The 22,593-nt window shown below is 43.7% G+C and overlaps 1 protein-coding gene across 4 annotated transcripts in view; it reads right to left on the bottom strand.

The window, feature by feature from the left end:
- Window positions 1–352: 352 nt before the first annotated feature.
- The window catches only part of CAMSAP2 (calmodulin regulated spectrin associated protein family member 2), a 92,420-nt gene continuing 70,179 nt past the window's right edge, over window positions 353–22,593 (bottom strand). For 2 of the 4 annotated variants that reach the window (XM_060091489.1, XM_060091486.1), the window contains 9 exons: window positions 20,085–20,167; window positions 19,743–19,812; window positions 17,142–19,296; window positions 11,626–11,762; window positions 10,988–11,208; window positions 8,948–9,020; window positions 8,081–8,196; window positions 6,407–6,525; window positions 4,695–5,773 (listed from right to left, as the gene is read on the bottom strand). In XM_060091489.1, coding sequence (XP_059947472.1) covers window positions 5,468–5,773; window positions 6,407–6,525; window positions 8,081–8,196; window positions 8,948–9,020; window positions 10,988–11,208; window positions 11,626–11,762; window positions 17,142–19,296; window positions 19,743–19,812; window positions 20,085–20,167 — 3,280 coding nt within the window. In that variant the 3' untranslated portion in view covers window positions 4,695–5,467. Of the gene's footprint in view, window positions 1,637–4,694; window positions 5,774–6,265; window positions 6,341–6,406; window positions 6,526–8,080; window positions 8,197–8,947; window positions 9,021–10,987; window positions 11,209–11,625; window positions 11,763–17,141; window positions 19,297–19,742; window positions 19,813–20,084; window positions 20,168–22,593 lie in introns of those variants that run through there. The other 2 variants (XM_060091488.1, XM_060091487.1) reach the window with 2 other exon arrangements.

Here is a 22,593-nt window from a genome sequence, read left to right as displayed (position 1 = left end):
GGGGACAGGTCAGGTGCATGGTGGTGGCGGTCGCGGCGCGGGGGGCCGGGACCCTGAGAGGGCAGGGGGTGAGCAGGGCCTGGGGTGGGCGTCGGGGAGAGCGGAGCTCCGAGACAGGCCCATAACTCGCGGGGGGAGATGGGGGCCCAGAGAGAAGGTCAGAAGGTCACCGTCGTGATGACCCAGCAGTTTGGAATTTCGAGCTGCCCCTGGGTCCCAGGGAATGGTGTGTGAACCGGAGGGGTCACAGCAGGAAAGCCAACACGGGGTTCTTATTTTGAGGGCAGAAATATCTTTAGTAGGAAAGCAGGGGTGGCCCAGCAGAGACCAGACTAAGTCTGTGTCTGATTTTCAATTCTGGGCCTCCACTGACTCATCTGGTGAATACTGACTCAGCACTGTTATGTTTACACACGGATCGCAGGGTCAGGGATGCAAGCACAGACTTCCAATATCCGCAGACACAGCTGTGCGCTCCCCCGGGACCCCGCGCTCCGCCGCCTTCACACCCTGTGGGACGTGGGACGGACAACACAGTGGCTGCCTCTGGCCCCAAGGCAAGAGGGTGCAGTTTACAAGCCGCTACCTTGCTAAAGTGCTGTGGTCGTAAAAGTAGGCCCTTACGGCGACTCAAAATTCAGGTCTGAGTCCACGTTGCACGTGCGTCCTACCAGCTGATACTGTAGGACCGTCTTATGTTTCTTACAAAACCGGCTTTCATGAGACTGAACTTGTTGCCCGTTAAGGAGAAAAGGACTCACTTGCCCCCATCACAGCAGAGACTCCACCAGCTGTTTTCAAGGCCTGAGTGCGTCTGCCTGAAGGCAGTCGAGTTCCCTGATGGAAGGGACCCTACCGTGGTGACCCTCGCATCCGACGACTCTCCTCGATACGTGTAGTCCACCTGTTGGCAGGCTTCGTTGATCTCCAGTACACTCGCAAGCTCTCCATCTTCCCATCCTTGTGGATCTAGGTGTTCAAGGCCACGGGAACACACCAGCCTGGTTTTAGCTGCTGCTGCTGTGTGGATGTTGTTTAGAGAACTGGGCACCAGAGGGAAGCCCACCCCAATCCTAAGGGCTGTTTCCCACCGCTGGTGAATGCGTGACCGCCTTTTGCAACTGTCAGACTCCGTGTCTTTTCATGCCACAGCACCTACGGCCACGGGAAATGCTGCCCCGCGTGGCCCGGGCGGGGAGGGGATCTGAAATCCGCAGGCTGACACGCCTGCTGGGACACTGTCACTTCTTAGCTTTGTGTCCCTGACAGTCACTAACCTTCCAAGGCCTCATCACCCTCGTCTGTAAAATGGAGATGTCAATGCCCGCGTCTCCACAGAGAGCGAATCAGAGAACCTTTTAAGTCCTCAGGCGATGTGAAAGGGGACGATTTCTGTTTGGTCGGGGCTGAGAGCCACGTTTCCTTTCTCACATCGACGTGCACACCCCGAAGAACGAACCACTGCAGCCGAGTGTAACTGTCAACAACACACGCCATCCTGTGCGTCTTCAGCCTGCGATGCTTTGCACCCCAGCAGGTGCTCCTGAAGGAAGGCGAGGATTCAGCCACCTCAAGTCACAGACTGGGGCGAAGCAGAATAAAATACACCAGGAGCTGAGGTTCCACAGTGGCTTTGCTTAATATGGTAAAAAAAAAAAAAAAAAAAAACCCTTAGTGGGCCTTAAAATATTTTTTTGTTAACTCAATTGCCTTTACCCTCTTCAATGGAAAGTAAAAAAAATCCTTCTTTTCTTTCTTTCCGACATAAATAGGAACTCACTCTTGTCGGGGCATGGGGTAGGGAACCCGGGGGTGCACAGGGCGGGCCACCGAGACGAGTTTCTAGAGCCCCGATGTGAAGAGCAGCTGACGTACCCCCCGAATGACACAAATAGTTAATTTCTCATTTGTCTCTCTGAAAAGCCAAACTTCCATTTTAAGGAGATGCAGGTCTACTTTTTAAGCTCCCGTAGCTTCTGAGGGAGGGCAGAATTTCAAACTCACGCCCGATTCCTAGGTCAGAGCCTCACAGCTGTGTTCCCTCTGCTGTTCTCTCTCCGTGTGGACAGGTTACGAAATAAAGGCGCCTGTTCCTATCCACCAGGCTACCTTCCTCTGCCCTAAGTAAGGACTCCCAATGAGCCAGGCCAGGGGGCACACTCCCGGGCGCCACAGTTTGCGCATGCTTCTCTAGTGTCGCCTGAGTCTCATGGTTAAATACTTTCAGTTTTGAAAATGGAAGTGCCACTCTGTGCTGAGGCCTGAGTGTCCTGTCAAAGGACCAAAGGCGGAGAACACACTCGGGCTTGGCAACTGCAGACACTTCTTCAGGTGTGGAATTGTGCAGGAAGGATTTCTGTTGCTGTTAACCGGTTGTTAGATTTTTCTTTTTGTTAAGTGCTGTGCTCTGAATGAGGAGAATCAGCAAAATCAAAGTGAAACTTACAGAACAATGACCAAGACCTGCTTTCCCACTGCTGCCAGAGACGGCGGGGTAGGGGGTGAGGGGGTCGCCTCGGCAGCCGTTCAATTCCAAAGGTACAGACGGTTAGTTCTGACACAACTGAATGACTAACTCACCAGAAGAAAGTGAAGCAACACGGACAAAATTAGAGCAGGATGAGCACAAACATTTACACACCACCACATAGACCGCCTGAGCCAAGCACAGGAGGCAACAGACTTTTAGCATTGCCTAAGTCAGGGTTCAAACGATATCTAGTATTAGTTACCTCTTATGAATACCTAAACTGTTCAATTTAAACAGAGGTTAAGAGATAGGAAAAACGATATGATGAGTTTGCCCACGTTCAAATATGACCAAAAAACTCATATTTTATTCAAGAAACAGAAAAGGTCATTTGGTGCCATGCTTTTATTCAAATGAAAGGGGAAAAACTACACTGTACCAGGAAGTAGCAAATATGACAGTATTTTACAGCACAGCATCGTAAAAAAACCTGTAAGCAATGCTCCAGAGTGGAGAGTAAGCACACCAGACACTGTACACCACCCAAAGTGTCCATGAAACCACAATTAAAAAGCTGAATTTGGCTTTAAAAACAGCCAAATAAAAACTGTAACAGTCATTCTAAAACAAAACTGAAAAGCTGAGAGGAATGAAAAGCTTTCCAAAGCTGTGTCACATGGCAGAATTTGACAGGCCGCACTGGTAACCATGACAAGTTTGTTTGGCAAACTTAATTGAATAATTATCCTAACAATGTGACCCTCCAATGATGAGAAGCACCAGTGTGTTTCAGTAAGGTTGATGAATATCTCCAGACTTTATGAAATAGCATAATTTTCATTTGTATAATTTTAAAAACATAATTTAAAAAAAATCTGCAGACTTAAATATATCCATATTCTTTCTGCATGAAGAAAGTAAAACATCATACTGAGAGCAAGGAACTTCTGTGGCAATATTCACATTCTACCTTTAGACATTGTGGACATTGTTGGACACACACACATTTGAGAATAAAGGGTGGTCCTGTCTGGTTTTACATAGTTAGTTCCTCCAATGTCTGGCAGCCAATTTAAAAAAATTTAATGGCCAAGTAATATCACCAAGAAGATTGCTTTGATAAAGGAAATTTAATTGATTGAAAAGAAGAAATTTAGTAATGTAGAACACTTATTAATTCTCCTTTTGACTCTATTATTTACCACATTTTGATTAGATTCACTTACTTTTTTTTTTTTAAACTAGTCAATCTAAGCATGTATTTGACAATCATTTCCTTCTCATTGTGATAGAAACGGTTGTCTGAAAGGTAAAATGTGCAGTCCCCCAGTTTAAATCTCCATATATTATATACACGATATGTATACACTTAAAATATAAGAGTTACATATATCCTGGTCTCTTACATGCAAACAGTAGATCACAAATAGTTCTGAGCTACACATATATCTTGCACAGGTACTGGAAAAAATCTGTGAAATATTTTTTTACAGTTTTAACAAATATACATAAATATAAGAACATAAATTACAGTAAAATATTGACAGCATTTGAGAAAATGTTGATAATCCAGATGCACTGATGCCTAAAGGCCTTATAATAATAGAAAAGTACAGTTCAGGGACATCTCATTCCTACTCTTTTTAAAAAATAAGTAAATACATCATATGAGATATTAGTTATTTCTCTAAGCAACTCAATTAGAGAAATGTATATATTTTAGTCTCTACTTCCCGTGAAAGAAAACAGACTACACATCTCATATATGCTACAATACTGTCTTTCCCTCTAAGTTTACACGGTTGTCACAACACTGAAACATAACAGGGTCACAGAATCATTCAAGTCTTTTCCTGAGAATGAAGTTTTTCCCCAACTAACCCTCTGGTATACACTGTTAAAGGAGCAAAGACCACATAGAGAAGATTTCAAGTGTGTACTTAATCTAAGCTGAACCACCGGAAAAGGATAAAGAAGAAGAAAAACTCAACATAAGCAAAAGAATGTGAAGCTCTTTTAAAATTAAAGTGTAGCCCTTTGTACATGTTTAAAAATTCTAAATATAATTTTTTATATCAGTTATAAATATAATGTAAAGACCTCTTGAGAACTCACGGCAGGAAGTCTTACATCCTCAGATTCCGAGACTATTCTCCAAGTGTCCTTCACTTCTGCCAGCTTATAAAGTGACATACTTTAAAAGAGATAGAAAGCCTTTTTGTTAAAAGAACAATCCAAATTATTCTGAGTTGGCCAGAAGTGGTGTAAAAACAGCACTGATTTAATCAGCAACTTCTTATAACATCTTCTTGGTTAAGCTCATGTGGTTTAAGTGAACCTATAGCAGCTCTTCACAACTTCTCCTCTTATTTAATAGAGAAACATTAATACTTGAGTGAATAATAAATATGGAATTGTAAATACTTAGCAGAATAATTCTTGCAAATGCTCTAACACCATTAAAACATGAGGGTTACTGTAAAACTAAACACTAGTGTTTCTCTCAGCATCGTAAGAAAGATGCAAGTTACCTCTGAAGGCCTATTTCCTACTCGCATGATCTCCACATGAAACAAAATACAAAGGTATCTTGGAACAAACCCCCAGGAGAGAAGAACAGCAAAATAAACCATCTGAAGACAGGCATGTACGTTAAAAAGTTTTTTTAAAAAAGCAACAAACAAAACACACAATTCGTAATCTTAGCCGTATTTCAACTAGTGTCCATGAGAACTCAGTGCTTCGGTGTATCGAATACCAAGCAGGCGCACCTCCACCCGTAAGCCGGACAGCGCGTCACCACCGCCTGGCCTATCACCCAGGTGAATCTCCTGCACTCCAAACACTGCGGTCTACATTCCAGTTGTCATGACAACAGAGCTGGATGTCCAGTTTCAATTAATAAAAGTCTGTTGGCAATTAGAAAGGTTTTCTATAGGCAGGAAAGATGAAGTGCAAATTTAGCATGAATGTTCTGAAGCAAATATTTCCCGGTTCCTATGCTTTAGTGGGTAAAAGTTTCTTGGGCGTCACTGGTCTCTTGGTCTGCCATAAATGGCTGTGAATGGTAATTGCATCAACACTGGCAGATAAAGTTTTAGCGGGGATGTGGCTGAACTGTTTCCTGTCAGAATTATATTTGTAAAGGCCCTCGATCATCTTTTTAGTGATAGATTTAGGGCCTATCCCAGTCAGCTTATTAATCTCTTCAGTCTCTGGGCAGTAAGTATACAAAGACCTGAACTGGCAGCCTGAATCCCGGAACAAGATTAGGAAGTTGTTGGCATCTGACTTCTCCATTTCCTTTAGGATAAGAAACAAAAATAAAAGCCCTTAAACATTTTGCTGAATATAATTTATATAACTGTGTTACATTTCTTGGCCAGTTTTATGACATGGAATTTAAAATATAAATTCTTAGTAGCCAAAATGAGGCATGCGATCCACGTCCAGCACACGGGGATTGAGATGTGTGCAGAGACCTTACCGCTGAGGTCCTGTTGGCTGTGCCGGAATTGTAATCCCCGAGGGACTTAAAGGGCTGCAGGGTCTGCTAACTCTCGGTCTCAGTCAAATTGTCTCTACCACTAACAACCAGGCACTGGCGATCTCCTTCGCAACAGAGCTCCATTTTAAAAAAGGCAGACCATGTAATCTACATTTATGAAACGTGCACGAGTGACCCTGGGCAAGAAAATAATTTATAATTTTATATTATCATCTTAAGTCTATGCCTAGTCTTTAATAAAATCTGCGGTCTTCCAGAATCCCGTTTGAAAGTAAACTCAGTCTCACCATGAGAACACAGTTACAGATCTTTCATACGCTGTTGAAATTCTAGGAGTCCCCTGAAGAGTATTTCCTCCTGAACTGAAAGAGAAAACTCCTACAGTTTCACAATGTTGCCCAATCTAATTTTCATGCAAACATGCTTACCTCCAGTATTTTTTTCTTCTGACCTTCATTTACTTTTCCAGCCAAACAGCAATGAGCTAAAGCATTTTGTATTATGTGCTTATTGGATTTTGCACTGGGTTCTTTGAAGAGCTTTGGTCCTATGGCAGAATTTAATAACAGTAATAAAACAAAAACAGCATTCCTCAGTCAGAAATACGACTGTGTTTAAACGATGCGACCGCCCCTACACTGATCAAACTCTGTCACAGAAAACCACATTCTGTGCCTGAGGGCCTCCGGCTGCTCTGCAGCGGTCAGAGCGCTGTCGCACCCGCAGGGACGCCCCTGGGGGCCTTCGCTGGCCTCCCCAGGCCAGGCGGCTCTCAGGCCTTGCTCTCACACCGCCTGTTTCTCCTCTTTCTCGGGTTTGGTAAGGTTCCTGGTGAGCTTAATGCATAACGGGGACGCGAGTAATTTTAGCTTTTAGAAGACAAGAAAAAGCTTCATCTTTTTCTTCTTCCACACCTCTGGGGTTTTTTCTTAGCATTTTTTTTCACAACGCTGTCTGTAAAGCACAGAAGCCCTTTTTGCCACTTTGCTGGGACATTCGCGCTCGTGAAGGGCCGTGTGCTGGCAGGCTCCCTCCCCCTCCCACTAACTCAGCTCTGCCCGAAAGGCCCTCGGTAGTGTGCCGAGAAACTGGTTCTTTGGGAAAGAAAAATCACGAGCCCTGATTTTTACCTATTTCTAGAGTAAACTACTCCTACCATGGCTGACTCAGGGCCAGCAATTCTGCAGCCGCATAATTCCTGGAATTTTAACAGTCAGCCCGTGAGCTGGTCTGAGCTGGTTAGGTGCGCGCCGCAGCCCTGCAGCTCTGGGCTCCCAGCGGTGCCGCAACACGGCCCTGAAGCTGGCCTTAGAGGCTGACACGCTGCTGAAGGAGGCTGTCTTAGAAGCCACAGAACAGGAAGGAAAAGCTCACACCAAGTCAGCAAGGTCTGCCTCCTTGGGCCTTTGGGGGCCACTTCCAGGGCCAAACGGACGCGGGCGGGACGCGGGCGGGAGGCGGGCGGTCCCTGATCCTCCCCACTGTTCTTCTGCTGTCCTCCCACCTACCTCTCCACGGCGCTCACATTTCCTCTCCTGCTTCTTTTCTTTAGTTCTTACCTACTTTCCATTCTATGAGCTTTTCCTTCAATAACACCTCTGCAAACAGAGGCTGGAGGAGGGCCTGATGGGGACGTGCAAGGCCGGGTGCCCTCCTAGACCCAATGCATTCCCATGTCTTTTAGAGCCTCTCGACACTTTTTCAAGACGCACTGTTCCAGATACTGAAATCCCAACGTTAGAGGAGGGGCTCGGTGGACTCTAGCTGCTCCCAGTACTCAGGACCAATGCACTGCTGAGGGACCCGCTCTAACACTTCTTCAACCCAAACTACAACACAGAAACGGCCTGCATTTTTAAGGGAGAAGTAGAGGAATGAGGTGTAAGTGGTACTACTGCTTTTTAGAAACTTACCTTAATTCTTCGGGGACAAACCATATCACTGAAACCCACTTACCTGAAAGTGACCACCTGCGTTCACTGTTTCAGATCAGTCTTCCGTGTTTAGAACGAGAGGCAAGTCAGTGAACCTTTCTTAGCACAGCCTGCAGCTAGTCTCGGCCCCGTGTTAAACTGTTTCCCTAAAAACGCACAGGCACTGACCTGTGTACTCTGTTCCAGAAGCCACAGAAGAAGTGGTCGAAGCGTTCTCCCAGTCCTTTTCGCCATTTCTACTGCCACAGCGGCTTGGAGATAAGAAGCCTTCTACAGACTCTGATCTAAATAATAAATAACATTTTAATGCCTCAGATAGAGAAAAACATTGGGGGCTCAGAAGGGTATATGTGAGCACCAACCAAACTCAACCTAGAGGCTTTAAAACAAGAAGACGGTGATAACTTTGTCTCACTCACAGCTATACATCCAAGTCCTGAGAACTCAGCAGGCACTCCATAAGCGTCTGCCGAATGACAGAATGAATGGTTTGTCCACATGACAATCGGCAATGAATGCAGTAGGGTGGTAATGCAAAGATTGGAGCTCGGAGCTGATGACTGTCACTAGAAACGTTCTTTTCTTTATATGGGTATTATAGTATAAAATAATGAAATACTGACTTTTAGCTTGTAAGGTACACATATCCTAGAGAAAGAGAGAGACAGCGTACAAAAGAGATCTTTCCTAAGTCACGAGCAGTAATTCCTTACTTTGGAATTATTCTAATGGGGAAGAAAACTAGAGGCCGGCACTATACAGATGAGGTGCTTTCTGTTTTTACCATGATTGTATCACAACCGTAGTGGCAACGACTGATGTACAATTACGGTTAATGTCTTATTGGTGTCATAATTCTAAAATGCTAAAAGATAAAAAACGGAAAGATGAATAGACCTCCTTACATATAAATTTCTTTTAACAGAAACCCAAACTGTCCTAGTGAGCAACACTTATAAACATTTGTGACTATGGTTCATTCACTGGGAAATATAAAATAACGTCTTCTATGAAAACGCTTATGCTACAACTTACCTCGGGGTCCTCCTGCCTGAATGCACACTCTCGCTGTCGCCTGTGTTCAGTGACGCCAAAGAAAGGCTAGAGACTGAAAAGACACGATAAATTCGTGATCCTGAATAAAAACAAGATTAGAAATTCAAAAGGAACAACTAGAAAAGAGTCTGCTCATTAGGCAACGCCAGCATGTGAGAATGGAGCTCACGTAGTTTCTTTTCCTTTTTAGATGCATAACATGTTTGCATGCATATATGCATAATTTATTCAAAATTAGCAAGGAACTACTTTTGAGAAATAATGAAATAAGTGAGGAATTAAGAGGTACAAACTTCCAGTTAGAAGACAAATGAGTCACGGGGATGAAATGTACAGGGTGGGGAACATAGTCAGTAACTGTGTAATATCCCTGTACGGTGACAGGTGGTAACTAGACTAACCCCGGTGATCATGTTGAAACGTATGGAAACATCAAATGAATCACTATGTTGTGTAACAGGAACTAACACAGTGTTGTAGGTCAATTATACTTCAACAAACCAACTCATAGAAAAAGAGATCAGATTTGCGGTTACCAGAGGTGGGGGGAGGGAGGGAGAACTGGAAGAAGGTGGTGGAGAGGTACAACTTCCAGTTATAAGACAAATAGTCCTGGGGATGTGATGTACAGCAAGACGATTACAGTTTATAATTGATCTGACACTACTGTGTGGTATATGACACAAAAACTGCTAAGAGTCAATCCTAGGAGTTCTCATCACAAGGAACAAATATGGTTTTCTTTTCCTTTAATGATGTTATCTATACGAGATGAGATGATGGATGTTCAGTAAATGTATTGTGGTCATCATTTCATGATGTATGTGAGTCAGACCATTACACTGTACATCTTAAACTTATACAGTGTTGTATGCTAATTATATCTCAATAAAGCTGGAAGGAAAAAAAGAAATAATGACGAAATTAATTGCTGTGAGGATTTAGTCCAGAAACAACGTGGTAATACAAGATATAATACAGTGATTATAAGAAAAAAGTTAACAATAAGAAAAATTAACAAAGAAATTAAGAAGAATAAAATATATTTAGGAATATCTAATTACCCAGTAGAAAATTAATTTATTAATTTCAGCCAATACTGGGTATCAAAAATTTTCACTGACTAGAAAAGGTAGAGTTCTCTATTTTTTGAATTGAAGTATAGTTAATTTACAATGTTGTGTTAGTTTCTGGTGTATAGCAAAGTGATTCAGTTATATATAATATGTATATATTTATACACATTCTTTTTCAGATTCTTTTCCATTATAAGTCTATTACAAGATACTGAATATAGTTCCCTGTGCTGTACAGTAGGTCCTTGTTGGTTCTCTATTTTATATATAGTAGTGTGTACCTGTTAATCCCAAACTCCTAATTTATCTCACCCACCCCGCCCCTTTTCCCCTTCAGTAACCATAAGTTTGCTTTCTATGTCTGTGAGCATTAGAGGTCTCTTTAAAAAACAGTCAATGTTATGTTATTTTCCTTCAGTTTTAAAATTACTCTAGGAATTCTCTAAAATTTTCCATGGCATTTAGTTTTAATAAAGTAAACATTAAAAAAATAAGAGTATGCATGTTGAATTTAGAAAAAAAATATTATCTCAACTCCAGAAATTATAAATTTGGATTTTTGACCATTTATATCTTAAAGGAGAGACTCATGAACTCCTGATCTTATATTCCTGGTTATACTGACATGTTCTATACACATTCCAGGCACACAACGCTTATCCTTAAATTTACCAGTACAGAAAGGGCAGTTAATGATCCAGGGAGCTGACGTCTGAGGGTGAGCTCCCTGCCAGGTTAGTGTTTAAGTTGGATGTTCAGCCCCCGTGTTTGCTCTGTTGGCCATATGCATGCACTCATAATACACTCAAGTCACCAGAAGCATCCTCTGCTCGTTCTGGTTCTGCACACAGGGATTGTGCACTTCAGCTCCGAGCACCCCCAGCCAGTGTGACTGCCCAGGCTGCTGTGGCTATGAACAGACTCCTCACAATGCACGTGTTACCTGGAGGACCTTTTATAGGTGTTTTGGGGGATTCAATGTGGTCTCTGTGGATAGACTTCGGCCGCTGCTTTTTCTGCTTTGCTCCCTGAGGCCGAGGCTTGATGACTGTGTCCATGTCTTCCATCAGCTTCAGCTGCTTGCGCCTCAGGTACTCCTGCCGGATGAACTCCCGGCGGGCTCGCTCATCTTCCTTCTTCTGACGTTCTTCCTCGGTTTTACGCCTAGGAAACAAGCGGGTACATTTCTTTGTGCACAACACTGTCAGGTGTGCGCTTACGTGAGAAGGAAGAATGATTCAGCCCCTGGGAAACTGGTTCATTTAAAATGTACTTGAGATAATTTAGGTCACTTAAATATACCATTAATAAGTAACTACTTAAAAAATGTGTGTGTGTGTGTATGTGTGTGTGTGTGTGTGTGTAAAACCCAGGGAAATTACTTTCAATTAATGTTTCTGGAGAACTTTAAGATGCCTCAAACTCAAGATAAAAACATGCAATCAAGTAACACTTTGGAAAATAACTTCTAAAAAGCACCCCAAATCAGCATTGTCTCTATATTCTGAAAAGGTCCCTAAACACCGTTAACAAGAGTCAGGGGGACGCCACCTCCCACGGACCCCGCGCAGCGGCCCCCACCTGGTCTCCTCTTTCTTGTGCTCCATCTCAGCTTCCAGCTGTTGCTTCCGCAGCTGGGTCTCTTTCTCCCTTCTTAATCGTTTCTCCAACAAAGCTGCCCGTTTCATTGCCATATCATTTTCTGCTTTTTGATCATCCTAAGAGTGAATGTCATTGAGAAAGAGGAAACATCTGAGGCACCAATATCCTCATGTTCAATGCTTGTGGCCACTTGGAGGGGTCACTCTTAATAACTGAAAATCCAAACTGTCTAGTGAAGCTCACTCCAACCGCACCATAGATGGACATGTTCCAAAATTATGAGGGAAGAAATGAATTAAAGTGGTAATACTTTTATCTAGTAACAAAGGACACAAACTTCTTTGATTACATGTTTTCAAAACTTAGGAAGTTAGCAAAAAACAACATAAAAAGGGGAAAAAAAAGACAAAGTTTTTTTGGGCCCTTATAAATAACTGATAGAGTGGAGAGTTTCCCCACAATTTTTAAAACTGCATTTAAATTGTATTTAAATACATGCTTAATACAGAAAACTCAAGTAAAAGCATCAAAAAAAATTAGCTACCCAAAGCTGTATCACATAAGTGAAGCTATTGCTGCATGATTTTTTTTAAAAAGTTGAGGTTCTGACAGTTTGCTTGCTGGGTTCTGAACTATACCACAGGTTTTTCCTTTGAAGAGAAGACGGGCATACTTATACTCCTAACCCCAGAGCTAGTTCATGACCTGTAGGTGTCCTGAGCCTGCCCCAGCTTCTACCTGAACGCTCAGGGAGCTCAAAAGTCAGGAAAGTAACCAGCTGCAGAAGTGGTTCCCTGTCGTAACGATGCCTTGCTTATTAATTCAACAAGTGTTTCCTGAGTGTCTAATACACTCACAACATAGTGTCAGACATTACAGATACTAAGATATGAAAAAGATAGGGCACCTTAGGTTAAGGAACTTCTAGATCCCACGGGGAAGAGGTACAAACAAGGTGCTTTGCACAGAAACCCAGAGAGAGATGAACTCTGAATGGAGAAAGTCAGAAGATACCATTCAAACAGTCAGTCCAAACATTCACACGTCTGTGTCAAACAAAATACACACACTGCAATTTGCCAGGGACTTTACTATGTTCTGGGGATAAGGAGATGCAGTGTCTCTAGGAGTTCACAGTCCAAGAGAAATTGTAACAGAAGCAAATCACAAGGTAATTGGAAATTCTGGGTCAGCAGCATTACTATGAGGATGTTTAGGATACAAGAGACACAGAGAACATATTCACATCTACCCAAGGAATCATGAAAGGCTGCAGCAAACAGATGAGGCCTGAAGTTAGTCTTACAAAACATCCCAAACAGAGTTATGGGGAGAGAGGGTGAACCAACAGGCTTGGATCAGTCTGTGAAAGGCCCTTGAATACATGCTGAGGGGTTTAAGTTTATCCAACAGGCAACTTTAAGAGACTCCGTCAAGTTATGCTACCAAGTGGCAGTGTGACGAATGGGACCATGACAGAGGCAGGGAGCCCCGTGAATGAGCTATGACCACGGTCCAAGGGGGGAGTACTGGGCAGTGAAAACTGAAGTGAGGAAACGAGGGTAGAGATGGACGGTACGTTTTACACCCAAGGATGCCCCTCTGTTCTCCTTTCTCTGCAGGAGCAGAAGTAGCAAGGTCTCTAAAATTAAACACATCTATTACTGTCTACACTAGCAGCCTATTTAAAAAAAAAATAGTACTTTTACATGGTTAAGAGACAAAACACAACCCACATTCAAATTTTTAAACATTAAAAAGGGCCGAGAGGGCCATCTCTCTATGACCAACTTCAAAGTAAGTTACCAGGTTCCAATATTTAATGATCCTAAGTAAAACTAGCGATTGTAACCACTTCAGTATTCGCGGGTTTTAACCCCAATAGGACTGCTGTACGTTTCATTTAAAACCCGAAATTATTCTCAAACTCTTCCAAAATATAGCAGAGGGAGGAACACTCCCAAACTCATTCTACGAGGCCACCATCACCTTGATACCAAAACCAGACAAGGATGTCACAAAGAAAGAAAACTACAGGCCAATATCACTGATGAACATAGATGCAAAAATCCTCAACAAAATACTAGCAAACAGAATCCAACAGCACATTAAAAGGATCATACACCATGATCAAGTGGGGTTTATTCCAGGAATGCAAGGATTCTTCAATATACGCAAATCAATCAACGTGATACACCATATTAACAAACTGAAGGAGAAAAACCATATGATCATCTCAATAGATGCAGAGAAAGCTTTTGACAAAATTCAACACCCATTTATGATAAAAACCCTGCAGAAAGTAGGCATAGAGGGAACTTTCCTCAACATAATAAAGGCCATATATGACAAACCCACAGCCAGCATCGTCCTCAATGGTGAAAAACTGAAACCATTTCCACTAAGATCAGGAACAAGACAAGGTTGCCCACTCTCACCACTCTTATTCAACATAGTTTTGGAAGTTTTAGCCACAGCAATCAGAGAAGAAAAGGAAATAAAAGGAATCCAAATGGGAAAAGAAGAAGTAAAGCTGTCACTGTTTGCAGATGACATGATACTATACATAGAGAATCCTAAAGATGCTACCAGAAAACTACTAGAGCTAATCAATGAATTTGGTAAAGTTGCAGGATACAAAATTAATGCACAGAAATCTCTGGCATTCCTATATACTAATGATGAAAAATCTGAAAGTGAAATCAAGGAAACACTCCCATTTACCATTGCAACAAAAAGAATAAAATATCTAGGAATAAACCTACCTAAGGAGACAAAAGACCTGTATGCAGAAAATTATAAGACACTGATGAAAGAAATTAAAGATGATACAAATAGATGGAGAGATGTACCATGTTCTTGGATTGGAAGAATCAACATTGTGAAAATGACTCTACTACCCAAAGCAATCTACAGATTCAATGCAATCCCTATCAAACTACCAATGGCATTTTTCACAGAGCTAGAACAAAAAATTTCACAATTTGTATGGAAACACAAAAGACCCCGAATAGCCAAAGCAATCTTGAGAACGAAAAATGGAGCTGGAGGAATCAGGCTCCCTGACTTCAGACTATACTACAAAGCTACAGTAATCAAGACAGTATGGTACTGGCACAAAAACAGAAAGATAGATCAATGGAACAGGATAGAAAGCCCAGAGATAAACCCACGGACATATGGTCACCTTATCTTTGATAAAGGAGGCAGGAATGTACAGTGGAGAAAGGACAGTCTCTTCAATAAGTGGTGCTGGGAAAACTGGACAGGGATATGTAAAAATATGAGATTAGATCACTCCCTAACACCATACACAAAAATAAGCTCAAAATGGATTAAAGACCTAAATGTAAGGCCAGACACTATCAAACTCCTAGAGGAAAACATAGGCAGAACACTCTATGACATAAATCACAGCAAGATCCTTTTGGACCCACCTCCTAGAGAAATGGAAATAAAGACAAAAATAAACACATGGGACCTAATGAAACTTCAAAGCTTTTGCACAGCAAAGGAAACCATAAACAAGACCAAAAGACAACCCTCAGAATGGGAGAAAATATTTGCAAATGAAGCAACTGACAAAGGATTAATCTCCAAAATTTATAAGCAGCTCATGCAGCTCAATAGCAAAAAAACAAACAACCCAATCCAAAAATGGGCAGAAGACCTAAATAGACATTTCTCCACAGAAGATATACAGACAGCCAACAAACACATGAAAGGATGCTCAACATCTTTACTCATTAGAGAAATGCAAATCAAAACTACAATGAGATATCATCTCACACCAGTCAGAATGGCCATCATCAAAAAATCTAGAAACAATAAATGCTGGAGAGGGTGTGGAAAAAAGGGAACACTCTTGCACTGCTGGTGGGAATGTGAATTGGTACAGCCACTATGGAGAACAGTATGGAGGTTCCTTAAAAAACTACAAATAGAACTACCATATGACCCAGCAATCCCACTACTGGGCATATACCCTGAGAAAACCATAATTCAAAAAGAGACATGTACCAAAATGTTCATAGCAGCCCTATTTACAATAGCCCGGAAATGGAAACAACCTAAGTGTCCATCATCGGATGAATGGGTAAAGAAGATGTGGCACATATATACAATGGAATATTACTCAGCCATAAAAAGAAATGAAATTGAGCTATTTGTAATGAGGTGGATGGACCTAGAGTCTGTCATACAGAGTGAAGTAAGTCAGAAAGAGAAAGACAAATACTGTATGCTGACACATATATATGGAATTTAAGAAAAAAAAATGTCATCAAGAACCTAGGAGTAAGACAGGAATAAAGACACAGACCTACTAGAGCATGGACTTGAGGATATGGGGAGGGGGAAGGGTAAGCTGTGACAAAGTGAAAGAGCGGCATGGACATATATACACTACCAAACATAAGGTAGATAGCTAGTGGGAAGCAGCCGCATAGCACAGGGAGATCAGCTCGGTTCTTTGTGACTGCCTGGAGGGGTGGGATAGGGAGGGTGGGAGGGAGACGCAAAAGGGAGGGGATATGGGAACATATGTATATGTATAACTGATTAAATTTGTAAAATAAAATAAATAAATAAATAAATAAAACCCCGAAATTATAAACTGTTGCCACTGAGTGCTGTCTTTCTATCTATATTCTTAATTGTGGAGCTATTCAGGATCACAAACTATCTACTTTAGTCTCTTAACTAAAAAAATAAACATGAGTAGCACACATATACATGTTTCTGATTATAAAAAACCATATTATTCCCTATAGGGAATTTGGAAAAATATAAAGATGAAAAAAGGGATGACAGGAGAAACATTTTTAAATAATATTAGGCTCTCTGGTTCTAATATCTATGATAAATTTCAAGATCTTACCATCACGAGGTGATACTGTTCAGTATCCGTGTTAGTTGGCTGTAGTATTGTTTAAACACATGTCATATCCAACACCGATCCTGAGATTAGGGGTCATATGCTACACCTTCACCAATGCTTCTAGAGAAGCTATTTCAAGGACAACTGCTCCAATTATGTACTTTTAAATGTTTCACCTTGCAAGAGTCTGTCTGGTCAGTTTTCAAAAGATTTTTAAAAAAACAATACATATAAGGGAAGATGGTCAATATTAAGAAAATAAACTAAAACAGACTTACATGCAATGCCAAGTTAGGAGCTTTTTACAAAGTGGCCACTGAACACCTTTTGGAAGAGTGTGAATCACTTGGTTTTCAAAGGGCTTTGGTGAAAGTGAGAGAGAGTTATAGAGGGACAAAAACAGCACATCTAAACATGTACCACGATGTGATGAAAGGAGGGCTGTTCTAGAAACCAGTGTGCCTGAACAGAACTGCAGTCCACAAGGGGCGGGCCAGAATACATTTTAGGATTAAAGGCAGACCAGTAACGAGAAGGGCTGCTGCCAAAGAAGCAAGCGCGCCGACAGAAAACACCCACCAGCGAAGAGGCCTAGGACCACGCGGGTTAGCTTTACCTTAAAGAAGAATCCACAGCATACTTTCTGGTCATCATCAACTTGTTCTTTATCACTTTCTCCGTCATATTTTTCAACAGATACATCAGCCTTTTCAGGGGCTTTCAAATCTGAGAGGGAGACTTCAATCAGATTGGCACTTTTAGGAGCAGCAGGTGGGAAAGCAGGTCTGCAAGGAGGCTCTGCAGGTTGACTCACGCAGTCCTCACTCCGGGTGGGCCACGCGGTCTCCGTGGCGGGCTGCGCCAGGCCCTCGGGAGCCACAGGGGGCAGGGCCCGCGCCTCCTCGTCCTCCGGGATGTGTCCACGCTGCTCCCGAGGGCCCGTGGACCCCTCCCCCTCCTCCTCCCCCTCCTCGCGTCCGGACTCCTTCGCTTCCGGCTCTCCGCCGCCCCCCAAGCACACGAAGGACCTGGTCTGAATGGGGACCTGACTCGGGGAGAACCTCCTGAGCCGAGGGAGGCTGTCCACAGACCGAGGGGGCGTCAGCGTTCGGTGCAAGGGCGTGAGTTTTAATTCATTTGGCCTGGGAGTCCTCTGAGTTTTCACGGAGAAGGAGGTGCTCTTCCTGGCAGCGGGCTGCGGAGACGGGTGGGCGGGGCGGGGGGCTTCGGCCGGCGGCCGGTGGGGCTTCCCTGTGCGGGCCTGCCGGTGGGGAGAGGGCGGGGGCGGGGAGATGACCCAGGCCTGCTGCTCGCGCATGTGCATCAGCAGCTCCTGCTGCAGCGCCAGGCGCTGCATCTCCCGCTGCAGGACGAGCAGGGAGGCGTTGAGCCTCTCGATGGAGCGCGTGTGCTCCAGCAGCTCGCCGTCCTGCGGCGGCTCCTCCGCGGGGCCGGCCGGGCTCCACGGCCCCTCGGGGTCGCCGGGCGCGCTCGGGGACGGCGGCCACCTGCCCACGGGGCTCTCCGCGCCCTCCTTGGGGTCCACCGGGGACCCGCTCCTCGGCCCGTTCACCTTGTGCGCCTCCTTCTCCGGCGGCCGCTCCGTGTACACTTTCCCGTCCTCCGCGCCGGCCGCCTCTTCCCGGGCCGGGGAGGGGCCGTCCCCTTTCCTTTTCACCACGGTGAGAAAGGCCGTCCGTCCCATCTTCTGCCTCTGCTTGGTGAACGCGGCCTCCATCTTCTTCTTCTGGGCCTCGATGGCCCGCCGTTTCTCCTCCAGCTTCATCCTGAGATGTACCACCTCGGAGGCCAGCAGCTGCGTGGTGTCCCGGCCGTGCGGAAGGCCCGTGTCCTCTGGGGTCTGTGCCCAGGCCACCACGTGAGGGATGTTGAGCTCCGAGCCCTCTGGCGTGGTCTTCTGAGAACTGCTGCCGCTGCTTTTTCCGTCGGTGTGATTCAGCTTCCTGAATTTCTGTTCGGCAAAGCTGGTCATCTTCACGCCGGAACTGGAGGAGGCGCTGCTACCGGGCTGGGACTTGGTGCTGACGGTGCTGGGACAGGGACTCAAGGCATCTCTGGGGTTGTAGTCCTGGAGGAATTTGGACGTGTCGTCCACGTCAGAGTCCAGACTCACGGTGTAGTCTCTCAGGGAAGAGTCTTCATCCAGAGTTTCCGGAATGTCCTCTGAAGGGACGTGGATCCCCGTGTCCACCTCCGTGTTGTCAGTGACGGGGCTCGAGCCACCTTTCGTGTCCACCATGCTCTCGGGACTGGACTGGCTGCGCGGGAGGCTGGAGTTCAGGACGCCCATCTCCTGGCTGTGGAGGAAGAAGCCGTTGGCAAGCTGGTCCGGCCGAGGGGTGTGGGCAGGCTTCTCGGTGTCGTGGATTATCTGTAAGGCTTCTTCGATGCTGGGGGTCCCGACCTGACTGCCGAACTCATCAAAGAGCACTCTGTTCTGCAGAGCTCCATTCGGAAGCCTGGGATGCACGTTCTGCTTAGATCCTAGTTCGTTTGTGTTCAGGGGCACGTAGGCCGTCAGGTGGCCCTGAGAGCCCACGTGAAGTTCCTCTTCAATGCTTCCTGCTCCCTCCTCCCCATTTACTGGCTTGAAGGACAGATTTTTCCTGATGTTCTTGGATACACGGCTGTTGTTCAGAGTGAGTCCTTCATTACTAATGGACCGAGTGATTCCTTGGTTTGGAGCGGATCTCTGTAAACTACTTTCTTTATCAAAAGAAATGTCAAATGAAACGCCATGCACTGATGATCTAAAAAAAAATTAAAGAGAAAATCTTTAAATAATATAAAATTAAAATTTCTCTTTAAAAAATTAAAGAGAAAATCTTTAAATAATATAAAATTAAAATTTCTCTTTCAAAAAATTAAAGAGAAAATCTTTAAATAATAATAATCTTTAAATAATTTCTTTGTCGACGTTTTCAGAAAGGAAACAATCTGATATCACTGAACAACAGTTATTTGAAATTATGCTTCCTTTCTTTCCCATTTCTCATAGTCACATTGTCCTCAAGGCGAGGGTAAGGCTGTCGGGCCACCCGTCACATTTGGCCCCTTTGGTCACTCTATCAACAGCCCACGTTGCCCTTTTCAAATGCAGGTACTAATTAAATTGCAATCTGGCTAACAAGGGTGGGGGGCGGAGGATGGGCAGTTCTTGAGAACGTGAGTACACGAAAAATAAGTCTCTGTGTACCTTTTCTCCTTGGGCCATGTCCCTATGAAGCCGTCAACATAGGACATAGATGAAGACCTTCTTATTCCTCCTTCAAATGCATAAAAGTAGAAGTCATTGAAATCATGTCAAAAAAATTTAACTTACAACAATTTAACAGATTTCACATAAGGTAAGTACATGTGGAGAAATAAAGATCATTTTGTTAAGAAGAGCAAGCAGAGAGAAACAGAGCCCTTTTAGTGTGTCATATGTAACACTTTTTAGAAAAAAGAACTGGATACTTTTATTTACATTTATTCTCAATCATTTTCTAGTTAACCACTTAAATGGCATTTTCCTAGGCTTTTTCAAATACATTACCTGAGGCTGAAGGATGAGCTTGGGGACGTGAGTGTCTAGAAGGCAAATGAGGACGAGAGTGTGTAAGCGCAGCTCCTTCCCCACTGCAACGTAAAATACTGGTCAATCAAATGTCATAAAATGTCTAGCTCTTGCATATAAATTTTAGATACAACAGCTGAAGTCGGAAACAACACTGTCACTTCCGACTCTCCATCCTAAGTGAAAAAAAAGAATAAGGAAACATAATATAGTGTTTAAACCAAAGAATGGCAGTGATTATATGTATCTCTATGTATTTTATGTCCTTTAGCCCAAGAGCTTGAAACACTACTTTCATATACAGCTCAATGTCCTTGTGAGATAAGATATGGCACATTATTTTCATTTTACAAATAGAAACTGAGAATTAAAGAAAGTAAAGTTGTCAACTTGCAATATTCTGGTCGAATCTCAATCTCTAAAAGTACAGGAATGATGAATCCTTGTGGAAGAGCCTGGCACCTCCTGCTCGTGGGCACTCTGTACATCTTTAACACTTATATTTTTTCTGATTTAACTCCACCCTGTTCCAATTAATGCAGCGGATTACACAGTCTACTTCTCGGTTTCTGATGACATTTGGCCACAATTTAGTTTTTCTTTTTCTACGTTTTCAGTCCACCACGGCCTACCTTGTAGCAGGCGAAACTAAGCATCCTGACCCCAAAGGGCTGAGAATAAGCTGGGAGCAGGATGCAGTGACCTCTGCAGCTCTCTGCGACCACACTAGCTCTCGGCTAATGCAAACTGCGAAGATGAACAAGCAACTAAAGGATACAAAGGTAAACCACAATGCTGCATTCTTATGATTTAATGAAAGCTTAATTCACGAGCTTTCCAAAAGCAACAACACCCGGAGCACGTGTATACCTTTGCTTGTCGCTTAGCTCCCACAGCCCCCGCCCCTGCACGGCACATCAGTGTCCTCTCACTCGCGTCCCCGGTCGTTTCCTGGGAAACCCGAGGGAGAGGACCCCACGCTGCTCCCTGTCACGTCCGTCTCTCTCATCCCTCCTCCAGTAGCCTTTCCACAGCCTCTACCCTTCCTACATCTACAACAGGAGTGTAATCCTGAAGAGATGCAAGTTCAGTTATTAAAATAGGTTCACTCTTTTCTTCTTCCCCAAGTAATGGCTAAACTGTTGTACCTTCCTACAGTTGCCTTACTTCATGCCTGCATAGAGGATTTTGATGTGGGGTGATTCCTGTACAGGTTAGTAGCCAAGCATGTGCAGTAGCTGCTACAAATGTCTTGCTTTACTGTCTTCTTCCTTTGGCTTTTTTTCCTCATAAGGTCACCATTCAGGTGCGATAACATTTGTAGATGTGGCTGCATTATTCTCAGGAGGAGTAGAAATCCTTGAATCCTTCCCCAAAAGTTCTACAATGGGAGAACTACAAATGGACCATATGGAAACTCATAGAAATGAAAGGATTACACAATGACTCTTCAAGGAAAAGGATTCAGACATCCATCTGGTTATAGGAAGTTCTTCTGCTGGGAGAAAGGAAAAAGGTAGCCACTCAGATATCTGAGAGACAGAGAAGAGATGAGTCTTCCAGAGGATCTTAAGACATTTCCCAGTGTCAGAAAGGTGGAAGATCGTCCACTCAAGTTCCTAGAAATAATAATCATGGAATAACCTAGTCTTTAACTGGAAAGTTTCAGAGGTTTTAAAGATTTAACAGTACGAGAGTTACGACCTAGAATATTGAGTGTTTTCTAGAAATTTTCAGGGAAGGAAATGCCGCTAACTGACCAACCCAGGAAAGCACTGAGGAAATAGCGTGTACAAAGAAGTTTCCGACGGGATAAAACAGAGACGCTCCTAGATCAGCCACAGTCTAACCTAATCTCTTTGTGGTACATCTCAGGGGTGGTTACGAAATAGAAAACTTAGTGGAAGTAGGAAAATTTATAGGAGTAAATCAGAGGGTAAGGGAAGGAAAATGCGTTCTTAATCTGAAGGAAACACTTAGCGAGATCAGAAGTTCACGGCGCTGAGAAGCCCTGTTACAGACGCAGTAAGAGTACTGTAAGGGTTCTGTCTATGCTCATTAGCACACAGTAGAGAGAGAAACTTCTTAGATGTGAGGAGGGGGTGACAACTTCAGTACAAGCTCATACTTCATGCAGAAAGAACTTTCAATTTCTTACTCATAATTTTTAAAATGTATTTTTAATAGATCTGCTTGAATTTCTAAAAAAAAATAATCCCCCAATACATCCGTTTTAAACTTAAAATAAAAATCAGGTAAGTTAGGGAGCCCAGAGTCAATACACATTTTAGGTTCTAAAAAATAGGCATTAGAAATGCTTATATGGGCTTCCCTGGTGGCGCAGTGGTTGAGAGTCCGCCTGCCGATGCAGGGGACGCGGGTTTGTGCCCTGGTCCGGGAAGACCCCACATGCCGCAGAGCGGCTGGGCCCATGAGCCATGGCCGCTGAGCCTGCGCGTCCGGAGCCTGTGCTCCGCAGCGGGAGAGG

This window comes from Mesoplodon densirostris, chromosome 2 (assembly GCF_025265405.1).
Source record: "Mesoplodon densirostris isolate mMesDen1 chromosome 2, mMesDen1 primary haplotype, whole genome shotgun sequence".
NCBI lineage: Eukaryota > Metazoa > Chordata > Mammalia > Artiodactyla > Ziphiidae > Mesoplodon > Mesoplodon densirostris.
Note: the sequence above shows the minus strand (reverse complement) of the source record. Positions and strands in the feature narration are given on the sequence as shown.